The sequence below is a fragment of the Acipenser ruthenus genome, chromosome 28, assembly GCF_902713425.1.
Source record: "Acipenser ruthenus chromosome 28, fAciRut3.2 maternal haplotype, whole genome shotgun sequence".
NCBI lineage: Eukaryota > Metazoa > Chordata > Actinopteri > Acipenseriformes > Acipenseridae > Acipenser > Acipenser ruthenus.
Genome location: NC_081216.1, coordinates 8,738,689 through 8,754,089, shown reverse-complemented (window position 1 = coordinate 8,754,089; position 15,401 = coordinate 8,738,689). Strand labels below are relative to the sequence as shown.

General features: G+C 39.2%; 1 protein-coding gene across 1 annotated transcript; it reads right to left on the bottom strand.

Moving 5' to 3' along the window:
- Window positions 1-6,200: 6,200 nt before the first annotated feature.
- On the bottom strand, window positions 6,201-9,927 carry LOC117434598 (frizzled-2). The gene has a single exon (XM_034057183.3). It carries the CDS (start codon window positions 9,644-9,646, stop codon window positions 7,973-7,975), a length of 1,674 nt encoding a protein of 557 aa, XP_033913074.1. The 5' UTR covers window positions 9,647-9,927; the 3' UTR covers window positions 6,201-7,972.
- Window positions 9,928-15,401: the final 5,474 nt, after the last annotated feature.

Here is a 15,401-nt window from a genome sequence, read left to right as displayed (position 1 = left end):
TCACGCTGCGCTTCCCTTGCCCTTCAGGTCTCTTCGGAATGCCTCCTTGCTTTCTTTCACTTCACGTGAACATGCAGCTACGGAAGAGCCATAGGGCCATGCAACAAAATTCGACTTTAAAAAACCTGAAATGTCACTGCTTCGGAACTCTTGCTGACTGCACTGCTGTCTGAGCCCCAAATTCACTACCATCAGGCTTTAATAACGTCTAAAAAACAGGATTTCCTAGTATACATTGCTTTTTCCACATATAATATACAGTGTATCTGTTTGGGGAAAAAAACAGTAAAGTTTGGAGTAAGCATGCTTTACATGATCAATAACGAATCTACTTTTTCCTTTGGGCAATATACAGTTTTTAATTAAGGCAATAAAAAGTGTCTTGACCCACCATAATTGATCACTTGTATACAGCATAGACAGATGTCTTCAAAAAAATACATACAAGTTTAGAGCAATGCAAATGATTTACATCTATCAAGTATTATAATGATGTCACCAAAGGTGTCATTCCTGTACGAAGAACAGCAGCAGCGTGGAGTAGTGGTTAGGGCTCTGAATTGACCAGAGGGTCGTGGGTTCAATCTCAGGTGGGGGACACTGCTGCTGTACCCTTGAGCAAGGTACTTTATCTAGATTGCTCCAGTAAAAACCTAACTGTATAAATGGGTAATTGTATGTAAAAACAATATGATATCTTGTAAATCGCCCTGGATAAGGGTGTCTGCTAAGAAATAAAGAAGTATTGCCCCAAGGTAATTTCTGTTTTTCTATATGTGCATGGGTGTCGCAGATAGGTGCAAAGGGGGGGGGGGGGGGGGGACTTGCCCCCCACTGGAATTTGAATTTACAAAAAAAAAAAAAAAAACAGTAGTTGTCAGTGTTTTTTTAGGAAAATTAATAGACTGGTCTTTAGATCTGTATTGCATATTTTTAAATGTATAGTGTTATTTTTTTTAAAATAAACAAATAAAAACAGACTATCTCTAATTTTCTCCAAGACATCTGCCCTCTCTTACGTGTCGAGACGAGGTATACACACACACACACACACTAGGGCTTCTGGATTTCGGTGTTTCGTTCCCACTTTTCGCATCTCCTTTACGAATTAATTTCACAATTAACAGTTTCTCTGTATTAATTCAGTAACCAACACACATTAAACAGAGCTCAGGGTCATTTTAAAAGGGGAGTTACAGTTAAACATGATGAAAACACTGATGCTGGCGAGTAAATGACTCCTGAGATGAATATTGTGTTAATTTAAAGCAGGGCTCAGGAAAGGTCACATGTGCGTGATAAGTCATTACCATTTGCTAATTTGCAAACGCTTTCCGTCGTGTTTTGTATTTACGGCAGTTCTGACATTCAAACAGAAGCGCAAAGAAACTCGGACCAGTAAGACGCCTGATTACTAATTAGATTAAATAATGTTCTGTATTTCTTGATGTTTGTTAGTCTGAATTTGATAATCTGAGTCAATAGAGGCTAGGCTACCACTGTTAATTGCCGTTTGGGTATGCGATTCTCTCTCAAAGCTCCACTGTTCAAAGTTTTCTTTTTCTTTTTTTTTTAAATTTAGTCCTTCGCAGGATATGATTTCTCAGCATCTATATTTAAATAAAATTAGGAACAGTATTGGTTTTCATCGGATTTTAGCTTAAGTTGTTAATGAAAATGAGGCTTAGAAGAATTATTATGCAATACAAAACCACGTTACCCGACTACTTTTAAACACCTTGCCCCCTCCCCCAAATTAATTGTGTGGACGCCCATCTATTTTACACACCTGCCCTCACCTGTATATTAGTTAATCATGGCTGGCCTTCTATGTAAATAACGCCTTGGAATATATGAAATGATCTTGGGGCAAAAAAAAGTTAATTTCTGTACATTTATACATACTGTAAAGACATCATTCCTTGTTCAAAAAGTTTAGGGAAGGTAGGCAGTCCAGTCATCTCTAAAGAGGCTCGTTTTCCTTGCCAGCTGTAATGATCCATTACATATATGTGGGTGACGTAATTTCAATAGTTAATACAACAAGTATGTAAATCGCTCTATTTCCCCAAAGAGATTCGAGTCTATTACGAAACATGTCGCTTAATTTAATCCCTACTCATGACAATGTTGTGTTCAGAGTTTGTTCAGGAATGTTTTCCTAAACTTCATGCTTCATTGTTTCTAAAATGAGTGATTATTCAGCTTTATTTTGAAAAACTGCGTTTGGATAGCCTTTTCTGTCGGATTGTCCATCTGTTTGATACATAAATTAAGGGTGCTTTACATGTGGACCACCTTTCAAAAGCAACCTAATTTGAATGAAAGTTGCCCGAGTTGGTGACGTTTTTTCAGTAACATGGCATAAAAGAGCAGCTACATGAAGCACACAGATCCAAGTGTGCTTCTCTGTCTTCCTGTGAGTCAAAGCCCTCTTTTTTATTGTCTGTGAAATCTCAATGTGTATCAGGTGTTGGTGCTCAAGCATCATAAACCAACAATTAGTGATTAAAACAAAAGCAAAACACGATGTGATAATAAAAATAAGAAAACAACTTAGTGACGCACACAATCATATTAAAAATCTAAAACACATTCATAATAATAACAGTGAAAAGTAAAATATTCAGTGCGCACAATAATTCAAAACGAATTGAAATCTGACACTCGTTCCACCCTCAATCTTAACAAACTGGGCTTTCTTGTTCCAGAAAGAAACAACTAAACTAACAGCAAACAATTGTGTCAATTATATTAAGTACAGAGATTAGGGATGAGAATGCTAAAAGCCTGGATCCATAAACTGGATAACACGAGTACATATCACAAAAATAAAATTGATAGAACTCTAGCTTGCTTCTGATTGGAGAAATTCAAGGTGTTACAACCGTCCCGTGTTACTGCCCCCGGTCTCCCCTACTACTATGTAGGGCTGTGGCTGGCATGTTTTTATTATTAGATAAATGCATTGCCTCAAAACGTTCTTTAGTTTTTGTAAGATATATGTGCGCACACTATATGAAAAGTGAAAATCCCTTGGGGCAATACATTCTTCAGGGTGTCTGCTGTGTTGTTTTATCCTTTCTTAGGTTCCCTCATTATTTTTTCTGAGGGGATGGCAGGTATGATAGCTGGCTATCATATCTGGCATCCCCTGTCTTTCCACGGTTAACATTAAATGAGACACTAATTCAACTTATTTTGTATTTGGTTGTGTTTTTGCCCTTTCTTTGGCTCCCCCATTCTTTTTTTCTAGGGGGGATGCCAGATATTATAGGGTTAACATTAAATCAACTAAATACGTGTGTGTATGTGTTCCAAAGATGTACGAGTTATTTGGCTTTTATAACGTGCAATTAAATGCTATAGCTGTATAACATAATAATAATAATAATAATAATAATAATAATAATAATAATAATAATAATAATAATAAATATAATTAAACTACAACAAATTACTTTATGTCAAGATAATATACTCAAGCTATTTGTGTTTAAACCACTGTGCTTTGAAACGTTAATAACGATCTGTATTTAGGTTAGGTAAATACAGGAGCCTGTTGTGTAATAAGTAAGTATTTTTGATGTTTTAGTCTACTGGTAAAAAAAAAAAAAAAAAAAAAAACTGAGAAAAAACCCAGCACTCGTTTGAAACGTTATCTATTTTTTAAAAATGTTTTCCCCCATATATATTCACACCAAGCACCCCAGTTCACTTATTAAATAGGTATTAAATGTGCAGCGTTGTAAGAAGAAAGTGTTGTAGAAAACGCGTGTATTTTCATTTTAAAACACGATGTCTGATAGATAGAAGTTAAAGAAATCTCTGTTTGCAAGACAAGCTTTCAGATGATCTGGTAGTTCCTGGATCATTTCACCTGGAAAGTAAAATTGTCCCCACCCCTTCACTGGCTTCTATCCTGTCAGTAACCAATCATCTACTTCCCTTATGACTGACATTTATTTAACCTGGTGTAGTACCAGACGTCATGTTTGAAAATCAAATGCATGGTGGCTTAACTATGTGTTTCTTTCAATACTGCACATTGAACCCGACACAGTGAATACATGTGCAAGACAGGTATGAATTGAGAAACCAATTAGAAGGCATATACATGTAAATGAACACTGAATGATACACATTAAACGTTAAAGGTGAAATTGGGGTTTATAAAAGGTAAACCCCATCTAGTGCGCAGCAGTGTATTGCCAGGACTGTCCAGCAAAATGAAAGGAATCTTCACCGAAAGTGGCAGATCACTAGAATAGGATTCTTTTTACTTCTAGAATGACACTATGGCCCATCCAGCCTGTTACATGCATCCCCTCAGAATGACTGCCAGCATCATAAAAAAAGGAAAGTTAACAAACAAAAAAAAAGTTTAACCTCTTAGTGTATACAAGGTATATATGCATATTTAACTTTCAAAGTAATATTGTGGGGAGAAGGTTTTTAAGGGGTATGCAGAATGTAAACTAAGTGGACTGTCAGCAAGGCTTCCTGTAAAGTACAAACAGACATTTGTAATTTAGGCAAGGCTGAGTGTATTGCCAGGAAACAGAAGAAAAGATTTATAGTGGCAGATCACTAGATGGCGTTAGCTCCTTAAATAAATACCCCGGGTTACATACAGTGTATCTGTGGCAGGCAAGGAAAACTGAAGAGCTGCTCAGATAACAGCACTTATAACAGTAATAAGAAATAATAGTTTACTTCATTCTCTCTTTGTATTAGTGCTGCACTGTTGAGATGTACCTGTGCTGGCCCTGTGGGCACAAAGTGAATAAACTAAACTAACCAATAACAACCACTCTGAATGGTTGCAGTTAAATGGGGACAGTTAAAAATAAATACATTAAAAAAAAAACAGAAATGTGATGCCACTTACTTTCTAAAGGTACCAAAAAAAGAAGATGCCATCTCTTATAGTTGTGTATTAATATTTTTGTGAATGTAGTGCTCCTGAAAAGTGTCTGTGTATTCTACTGAATCAGAAGGCCTTGCTGGCAGTCCATTTAGTTTAATTAGTTTTAAGCACCAAATATAAAGAGCAGCCTGATGATTCCCTAATAGTTCAATAGAAGACTTTATTTGGAAAACCTAAACAAACACACAGATTTTCAGAAAAGCCCTAAGGAGACACTTGGTTTCAGAGGGATCAAGAAACGTCTTGTTCTGTATGAAAACCTTCAGATAACAAAAAGGTGCAACGTTAGTACTGGTGCAAACCTGTCCCTGTGCATTGCCATCTTTATACAACCAAGTGATTTTATTTCAATATAGACCCCTTCTACTGATCTGGAGATTGTTGTAGGTCTTATAATTACAGCGTGCGCGCGCACACACACACACACACACACACACACACACACACACACACACACACACACACACACACACACACACACACACACACACACACACACACACACACACGATCAGGGGGAGTACCTGTGGTTGCTACAAGTATAAACACGGGTGCTTCAGCACTCCTGGACCACATTCTTCAATTCGCTCTCTAATTAACTCATGTTCTTCGAAAGAAAAAGTCACATTAATGTTACAAAATGAAAAACTAAATACATTGAGAGCGCTTAAGAGAACTTCGAATATATAACTTAGTTGTTTGGATTCAGTTTTGTAAAATGAAGAGATATATTTACCTCAAAAAATAGGCGTTAATTAAAGACAGGAGTCAACACTTTGAAAATATGACCCCTGGTGTTTTAGACAGACTGGGTCACATTAATTAAACCAAAATGCCATTTCAATTCTTCTTTGTGAAAGGATAAAGTGTTACAAATGTTAGAAAACTATAACTAGTAACTAGTAACAAACAATGTAACACTTTTCAGTTCTGTAATGATGTTTCCAACTCGTTGGTTAATAGTTTGCTTTTACATGAAATAAAATGGTTGTCTCTTTGGGAGCTAACTGAAAAAAAAAAAAAACAAAAAAAAAAACAGCTGTTGCTTTTCCTGACATGGTACATGTTGATCAAATGGACCACCAATGCTTTCATCAAGTTATAATTATGATTGTATTTTATAATTATTATTATTATTATTATTATTATTATTATTATTATTATTATTATTATTATTATTATTAACAAATAAATTTAATCTTTTGGCTTCTTGATGGCCAATAGCTTGGTATTAAAATATATTTGGAAATGAATAGCAAGGAGAAATGCATTTTACATCTCAGATGCATTTTATTAAACAGACACACATCATCTTTAGAATGGTTATATACTGTAACACCAAATGTGGAAGAATGAATCAATTAGATTTCAAACAAATCTGTGTGTGTAGGTTAACTGTTTAAGAATAGAATTCGTTACGTGGCACAGAAGTAGCATCTGGATAACAAATGTTTTGTTGTTATGTTATGTTGTGGAGTAGTGGTTAGGGCTCTGGACTCTTGACCGGAGGGTTGTGGGTTCAATCCCCAGTGGGGACACTGCTGTTGTACCCTTGAGCAAGGTACTTTACCTAGATTGCTCCAATAAAAACCCAACTGTATAAATGGGTAATTGTATGTAAAAATAATGTGATATCTTGTAACAATTGTAAGTCGCCCTGGATAAGGGCGTCAGCTAAGAAATAAATAATAATAATGTAATGATTTTTCTGTTGCTGAAAATCATTTAAAAAATGGCTTCCAATTCCTAATGAATTCTAGACAAACACCACAGGAATAGCTGCTAATAATGCACTGAAATGAGTTGTAGACCCTGTTTTTCAAGACCCTTCAGATGATGTACAACATAATCCCTTACTTCTGGTGACAAGGTGCAATTCAGAATCCCCACGCTATAAACGGAATCCAAAACCATTTTTCTGTGTGTAGTAACCCTAAACTGTACATTCCACGTACTCACGTTTAGAAATGAAAGACCGTTTTCTAAAATAGAATTGTAATAAAACAAGAACAAAAGCATGAAAACGAGGATAGCCTGTATCTTTACAAAAAATAATTATATATTCTTGCATACAGTTACAAACACATCAATGCAGCGCTGCAGATTTGAACAGTCTTTGTGTATTTAGTTCCTTGATTCGTCTTTCACATATGTTATAAAAAAACAAACAAACAAAAAACATTCAAATTGTATCTTCCTATGCCTCCAGTCCTGTTGTGTGCTCTCTCTATCTCTCTCGCGCGCGCGGTTACTCTCCTTTATTTAGCTGAGATATAATAAAAGATCCTGGAGTTTTTTTTTTTTTTTGGAGTCTCCAGATAAGGCCCTTGTTATATCGGCTTATAAAGTATGCGTTTTTTTTAGTTGGATCATACACTGTATGGGAAAACGGCCAAGAAAACTATCTATCCAGGACTGTCTTTAATATAAAACAGTTCCTTAATCTCATAAATCAGAGGAAATGAGTAAAGATCTGCCTTTCTGGGCAAGTTCGACTGGCTGTTGTGTCAACGTAGCCAACAAAAACAGTTTTCAAATAGTCTAAAGGCTCCATTTATGGTTTTTGCCAAGAAGAATAAAAACCTCCTCTCTTTAAATACAAATATATAATGATTTTTTTTTTTTTTTTTAGAAATGGTATTTACAGTTAATTTTCTTAAATACACCTTAAAACCTTTATAACCCTCCAAATTAAGCCTGGAAAAATAAAAAAAAAACACGTCCCCACCCCCACCCCCTTTTTCCCCCTCACAGATAGCCTCTTAACATTGGTTAGCGCAGTGGTTCTAGGCTATTTCAAATCGGATATTAAACAACCTCTACTTTTTATTTTATTTTTTAAACAGTGTATTAAAAAGAGCTCTGGTAATATGTGGAGCATTGCTGTAATATTTCTTTACCAGGTACCTCCGTTTCCACCCTACAGTCTCTGCTTTGTAGCATACAGCACCACTACAGAGCGCTCCGGTAAATCGCCAGTCCAAGTAGCCACTGCAGCGGGGGATTCAACCGGGGGAGCTAAGGGCTGTGTAACTGTGTACATTAAACCATTGTCTCGCCTTGTTTGCTGTTGGTTAGTCTGGTGTAAAACTTGCGCCACGACTGCAAGGTCTTGCCGGACCAGATCCAAAACCCAGAGGTGATGCCCACAATGAGAGTCATCAGGTATTTGATCATATACACGGTGAAATCAGGGCTCATCCGTGGGGTGTACTGACTCGGGCACGGGATGGCCAGGCTCTTGCAGTTCTGGTTGATCCAGCTTTTCTCCCAGTGGTCCCGAAAAGCCTGCTCGTAGAAGTAACAGGCGATGACGATGGTGGCTGGCACTGTGTACAGGACGCTGAACACCCCGATTCGCACCATTAGCCTTTCCAGCTTCTCGGTCTTGGTACCGTCGTGCTTCATGATCGTCCGGATTCGGAACAGGGAGACAAACCCAGCCAGCAGGAACGAGGTCCCGATGAACAAGTAGACGAAAAGCGGCGCTAGGACGAAACCCCGCAGCGGGTCGAGGGTGTTGAGCCCCACAAAGCACACGCCGCTCAGCATGTCTCCGTCTATCTGGCCCAGGGCGAGGATGGTGATAGTCTTGACAGCTGGTACAGCCCAGGCCGCTAGATGGAAGTACTGAGAGTTGGATTCAATCGCTTCGTGTCCCCATTTCATCCCTGCTGCCAGGAACCAGGTAAGCGAAAGAATGACCCACCAAATGGAGCTGGCCATGCTGAAAAAGTACAGCATCATGAAGAGGATGGTGCAGCCCTCCTTTTTCGTGCCCTGAACCACTGTTTTAAAGCTGCTCGCTGAAAAGCGCTCATTGCACACAACCTTGTCATCCAGGATGAACCCGGCGATGTATGCGATAGAAACCATGGTGTAGCAGCCCGACAGGAAGATAATTGGCCTCTCTGGGTATCGGAACCTTTGCATGTCGACCAGGTAGGTGGTCACGGTGAATAAAGTGGACGCGCAACACAGGGAGGACCAGATGAGAATCCAAATACGGGCGAACTTGATTTCTTCCTGGCTGAAAAACATGTAGCCGTTACTTTTGGATGGCTCACAGGGCGCCGCGCAGTCCTTCTCCCCCATAAACCTGTAGTTTAAGTAGGGGGGTACCTGTAACACCGTGGGGCAGTGGAAAGGGCGATCCGGAGTGGCGAATTTGTGTACCGGTGACCCAGCGGTGATCACTGCTGGGTTGCGATTGGGCGGGGCCGGGGGGGTACTGGGTCCACTGCCCTCAGATTGATTCTGCCCCACGCAGATCTGCTCCGCTCCGTGAACGGGGAAATTCTCGCACCGCAGTCTTTCGGGCCACTGGAAGCCGAATTTGTTCATCAGGGCCTCGCATCCTTGCTTGGCCCGCTCGCAGATCGCTCTGCACGGGGGGATTGCCTGCTCCAGTACCGTGCAAACCGGGGCGTACATGGAGCAAAGAAAAAACTTGAGCTCAGGCGAGCACTGCACTTTGACGAGCGGGTAAAACTGGTGCACTTCCAAGCCAGCGTCCTCCTGGTTGGTGTGTCCGACCAGGTTCGGCATGATGGTCTGATTATAAGCGATATCCGTGCATAACGGTATGGAAATTGGCTGGCAAAATCCGTGATCCGGGACCGACATCCCTCTGTCCCCGAACTGCGCGGAGACAGGAATCAAGTGCTGGAGCAGCGTCACACAAGCAAGTCCCAACAGACTTCTTTGCAAAGTCATTTCTCCTAAACTTTTAAAGATTTGTTTTATTTTAATATATATGTTATACAGAATCGATAAAAAAAATAATAAGATAAAACGCACCGTTTTAATCCAAGCACATGTGGCAACAGTTGTATAAAAGTATTTTCTTACAATGAAAAAAAGTCAGATCGATGGCAGCTGTAAATGCACTCCTTATACTCCGCTTGCTTTCCTTCAAGAGATTGCATGACTTTTTCCTTTGTGCAACTCACACCATCCAAATTAGACCGTTTCAAGCTCCCCGGCGCCGTTGCGGTCCAGCCGCGCTGAGGGAATTGGGTGCCTTAAAACAGACTTCCCTCCCCAAACCCCTTCCCAAAATTTCTTCTCAGCCAATCCAATATGAGGCAGCAGGACCAGCCCTGGGGCAGGATCGGTCAACCACAACGTAATGAGATCAGTTACCAGATGCGGAAACTTTTCTTACTTTTAAAGAGAAAGCGCAGCGCTCACTCTTCCGCGCAGCAATCACAGACGCGCCTTCACACTGGTAAACGCACTCACTGGTAGAGCTACAGCGTTCAGGTCCATTTAAAAACAACCCCTGCTCGCTGTCTTCAAATACCCAGCTTCTATACACTGATTTATCCAGATAGTGATCGCGCCATCCACTGGTAGTTCTAACAAACCCGCACTCTCACTTTGAGCCACGCTTCTGCTAAATTTTAACATTTTTTTTTTCTCCTTAGGGCACCAAAGTAAAACTGCATTTGTTGCTATTTTAAAAACTCTCAAACCTCCTACTCACCTAATATCTGGGTCCCCCTTCATAGATAATGACCCCGTCCCCCTCAAAGATACATGCACAATATTTAATTGAGAAAGCAGAGTGCAGTACCCCAGCATGTTTTCCAAATACAAAATGTCAGGGGGAGTTACATTTATTGCCATTTTTTTTACCCCTTTCAAACTCGTCGCTGATTGAAAAATAAAGCGATCTCCTTTTAATTGTCTTTTTTTTCTGTGCTATAACCGAGTTTGAAAATATCATTTATTAGGCCGTTTGGCTCCTGTCGGCATAATCAGGTTTCAAAGGGGAAATGAGATATGCAGCTTTGTAGCGGGTTACAATGGGAATGTAATGAAAGTGTGAGAAGTCGTCCAACTCTCAGTTTCTAAGATTGGTAAACAACACCATTCTTTTTAGTGTACAAAAATGTAACATTATTGAGAGACAAAGTTTTAAACAAGTGGCACACAAGGCTTGAAATCAGTTTTGCCATTGCTTTTCCACACAAGCACCCTTATCACTGCCCCCATTTTTATTGATTTGGGGTTTATTTTATTTTAGATGTGTTTAAAAATGCAACTGCTTGTTCCTGTAACATAATCCCTTCTTGTGCTGTAGGTCACAATTAGCTGGTTTCACAGACTCCGATTAGCGCTAATCGTGGACAACCTAACAAAAGCATCGCATTGAAAATATTAATTAAAATAACGCTCAGCTTTTTAATACTTCTGTGTGATCTGATTGAAGCTTGACCATTGAAGGGAAGTGATACCAGAGAGTAGCAGAAAGTTTTCATTCTATATTTAACATATCTACATACGTATTGAAAAATATACAGTCTGCTTGACTGATGATGATGTTGTTCAAGCTATTCTTGCGTGCATGTAAATAAGCTTCACAATGTGTTGCAATATGATACGATTCAGTTCAACGTTATAAAGGTGTTCAATGACAGTAAATGGTGGTTGTGAGAATGTTGGAATGCTGGTAACATTTGAGCTGTTACCAGGTTTAGTTAATATATTATACATTACAATCAGTAACAATTGAATTGCGTGCCGGTACATGAAACATGAACTACTGAACCTCATAATCATTCAATTAAAAAATATATATATATATATATATATATATATATATATATATATATATATATATATATATATATATAAACCTTCTATTGTTTTATTTATTATTTACTTATTGAAGCATGCAGTTGGTGAGTGGATGAGCTGAAACTACATTTAGGAATCAGAACAAACTGGACAGCCCACTTGTCAAATAAAGATTGCACAGAATGGTTAACTATTACAGGTGCTAACTGCAACCAATTCCTATTTGAATATCGGACTGGTAATAATGAACAATAATCGATGCATTGAGAAAACTAGTATTTTTATAGATATGTCTGTTTTCAGAGCCCCAATAACCTTCGACTATCTAACTTTACCTGATATAGTTTTGATTAAAAGTTTTATCATATCACATGAAGACATTGATAAAAGTAAGTTTGCTTCTAGTCTGATGGATATAGACCCTTAAAGTGAAATTGACCTACAGCACAGGAAGTGATTGGAAACCAGGAAGACGCAGAAAAACATTATAGCTTAGTATTGATATTATTATTGTAGTTTCAAAAGCCTCTCTGATAATGTTAATTCACGTTCTAAGCCTGAATACATTTTCAAAAACAAAACACACACACACACACACACACACACACACACACACACAAAATGTTTTGGGGTTGTGAATTCCGTTTCAAATTGTTTGTCAGATGTTAATTACACATTTCCTGCATGCTTGATTCTTTGCTGGATACTCATTATCATGTCATTAAATACTCACTCACACTTCTAGCTATACCTCATTAGAATCAAAGCCCCCAATTACACCTTAAAGGGGAGGACAGTACTGTGCTTGTGTTCACAGCCTGGGGCAAGTCTTGACCCTTTTGTTTCGATTGACTTGATTTTCACATTTCAGCTTGCTCATGCAATGGGAGCCGAGCTAGTCAAGAAGACAATGGTTTCTCATAATGCCTTCATCAGTGTAACGAGGGAAAACTGACAGACTTCATTTTACGTGTGTTTTTAAAGGTATTCTCTAATAATGTCATAAACAAGTGAATATACATAGAAATATCTGCCTTTTATCCTCTGTTTACTGTATTACTACACATTTTGATATTATGTGCCATTCATTAATTATGATGAGTCCAATGAAATCTTATTCATGAGTGTGTGTGTTTTTTTTTTTAATGTGAGCAATTATTGGCTTGTTCAATAATCATCTTCAATGACGGTTTTGCTGACAGTGTGTGTGATAATTGTGTGATATGTTAGTGAAGCTGTTCTCTGTTGAAGTAGGACTGAGGAAGGTTACATGAGTGACTGCAGTGGTACTTACACACTTTATCCTGTTCATCTGTCAATACATGTAAAGCTGTGGCCAAAAGTTTAGCATCACCTAGAATTTTAGGATTGAGTCACAATTAAAAAAACAACTATATGAACATAATTTAGATCTTTTATTTAACATCATGTAATCAAAAGACACTCCAAAGTGATATGGCCAAAGTCTACCGGAAGCCATAATAGTAGTACAGTATTTCATGTTAGATTCTGAAATGTCACATTCCATTTTTGTCAGTATATGGAAAAATACAAAAGCAGTATGTAATACAATATGTTAACGTCACATTATTCAGCAGGTGTCATTCGACTTTATGAAGCACAATTAGTTAATTCTAGAGGGTGATGCAGAACTGTTGGCCATAGCTGTGTATAAAGAGTAATGCTGACAAGCTAGGGGTCCGAGTGGGGTAAAACGGGAAACAACCCCCCCCCCCCCCCGCATGCATTTATCTGTCTGTTCATGTTGGAAGGTGATTGGGAGTGTGGTTACTTTTCCATTCTGATGGAAAACTTTTAGGAAAGGAAAAAATGTAGTGGAGCGAAATCCGAGTAAATCTAGCCCTTTGTGTGCAGAGATCCAGGGGGTTCATTATGGGTCCACAGTTTCAAAATGCTGCAGGAGAAACTGGAGCCCAAGTCTGTCTTCAATCAGCATGCCTCCCCCTCTGCCCCTCTCCTCTCTCCCAGGTTGGGTGCCCCTCCTTAGGCTTTTGGAAAGCAGTCTGGCTGCCCGAGTCAAAGGGGCCCCACTCTTCCACTCGGCAAGGTAATTGAAACCATTGAGCCTTTCTTGTCTGGAAGAGGGTGTGTGTGGGAGTGAGTGTGTGAGTGTATGTGTGTGTGTGTCTCTCAGTTAGTGTGTGAGGCTGTGTGTGTGTCTGTGTGTGTGTGTGTGTGTGCGTGTGTGTGTGTGAGGTGTGAGTGTGTGTCTCTGTGAGTGTGTGTGTGTGTTTCAGTGAGTGTGTGTGTGTTTGTGTGTGTTTCAGTGTGTGTGTGTGTGTCTCAGTTAGTGTGTGTGTGAGTATGAGTCTGTGTGTGTCAGTGTGTGTCTCTGTGAGTGTGTGTGTGTGTGTGTGTGTGTGTGTGTGTGTGTGTGTGTGTGTGCATGTGTGTGTGGAGGGAGGGGGAGAGCCTGGTTAGGAATTCGATACTCCTGTAAGACTCCTTTGACTCACAGTAATGAAAGGATGTTTTTCTCTGATATTTGCCAGTGATACAAAAAACTATTTCCCCTTGTTCTTTTCTTCTTTCATTTTTGAATTGCAATGTAGTGTCTTGAGACCTCAGGACCCCCTCAGCTAGCACACAGGAATGAGGCTCCGTTCCTAAGGATGCACAGGGGGTTCAGCTATCTTTTGTTCCAATATGAAAACGATATCTTTCTACATTTCCTGAATATCTTATATCCTATGATGTGTGTTTTGTTTTTATTGCTGTTTCTCATCGTTATTTAACAGGACTTCCAACTCATGTCCCTTTTCGTCCAGGGTGGCTGCTTCTGAAAAGTCCCAAAACTTTCGAAGTGAGGTGCATTTTAGAAAATAAACAACTGTTATTTATCACCCCTCTGCAACTGTGAGTTGGTTAATGGAACATTCTATAAAACACTGTTTCAGAGGGAAAAGGAATCATAGTTATGCACCCAACTCCCTTTAGAAATCCAGCGATCATAAAAAAAAACAGCATTAACAAAAACAGTAAAATAGGATTGAAGCTCTGTAAGCATTAGGTTTGCTGTTATTATTAAGGGCGTGCAGTTTGACTCGTAGAATCCGCATTGTTACAGAAATTCAATATCACTCTAATGACACTGCAAAGGTAGAGTTAAAGCAGTACAACAGCATTGCTGTGCTACACCCTACTGTTACACTGCACTTAAACTGCAGCCCAGCCACATTCCACTGTCTCTTGTACCAGTTTATTACACTTTCACTGGAGTCTATCTGAAAGCATGGCATAATTATGACTTCTGCTTTGTACTGGGCTGAGTTTCAACTATAGTAGTCATCCATAAATCAAAACACATGTATAAGAGGTTAGGCGTGTATGATACAAGTCTGGTTGATATTGTGCTCACCATGGAGAGTGTGACTGACTGACTGTGGCAAAGTGCCCCCCTGTGTATGTTATATGTTACGTGTTGTGTGTAAATGTTGGTGTATAGGCATTGGTACACGGGATATAAGCGGGTCTGTGTTTCACGTGTGTGTAAATTGTATATTTGTATTTAGGCACGGGGATGGCACATCACATCACGTGCAAGTAAAAAGTAATAATATGTGAGTACGGGGAATTGCACTTTAATTAATTCACATGCAGTTGTACCGAGATTCCAATTGAATGATTGACTAGCAATCGAGTCTCGGTACAACTGCATAAAAGCTGCATGTTTTCACTCACTGGGGGTGGGTGTTCAGTGAGTGGAGAACGGGATTGGAGACGGAGGTATAATAGTGATAAAAATAATAATAGTAATAGTAATAATAATAATAATAGTTAAACGTATCTGCTCACCGTGTTTGTCTGTGTAGTCCGTTTTGTTTGTCTATTTGTTTTGGCTCGAGTGCCGTGTCCTGTGTTTTTG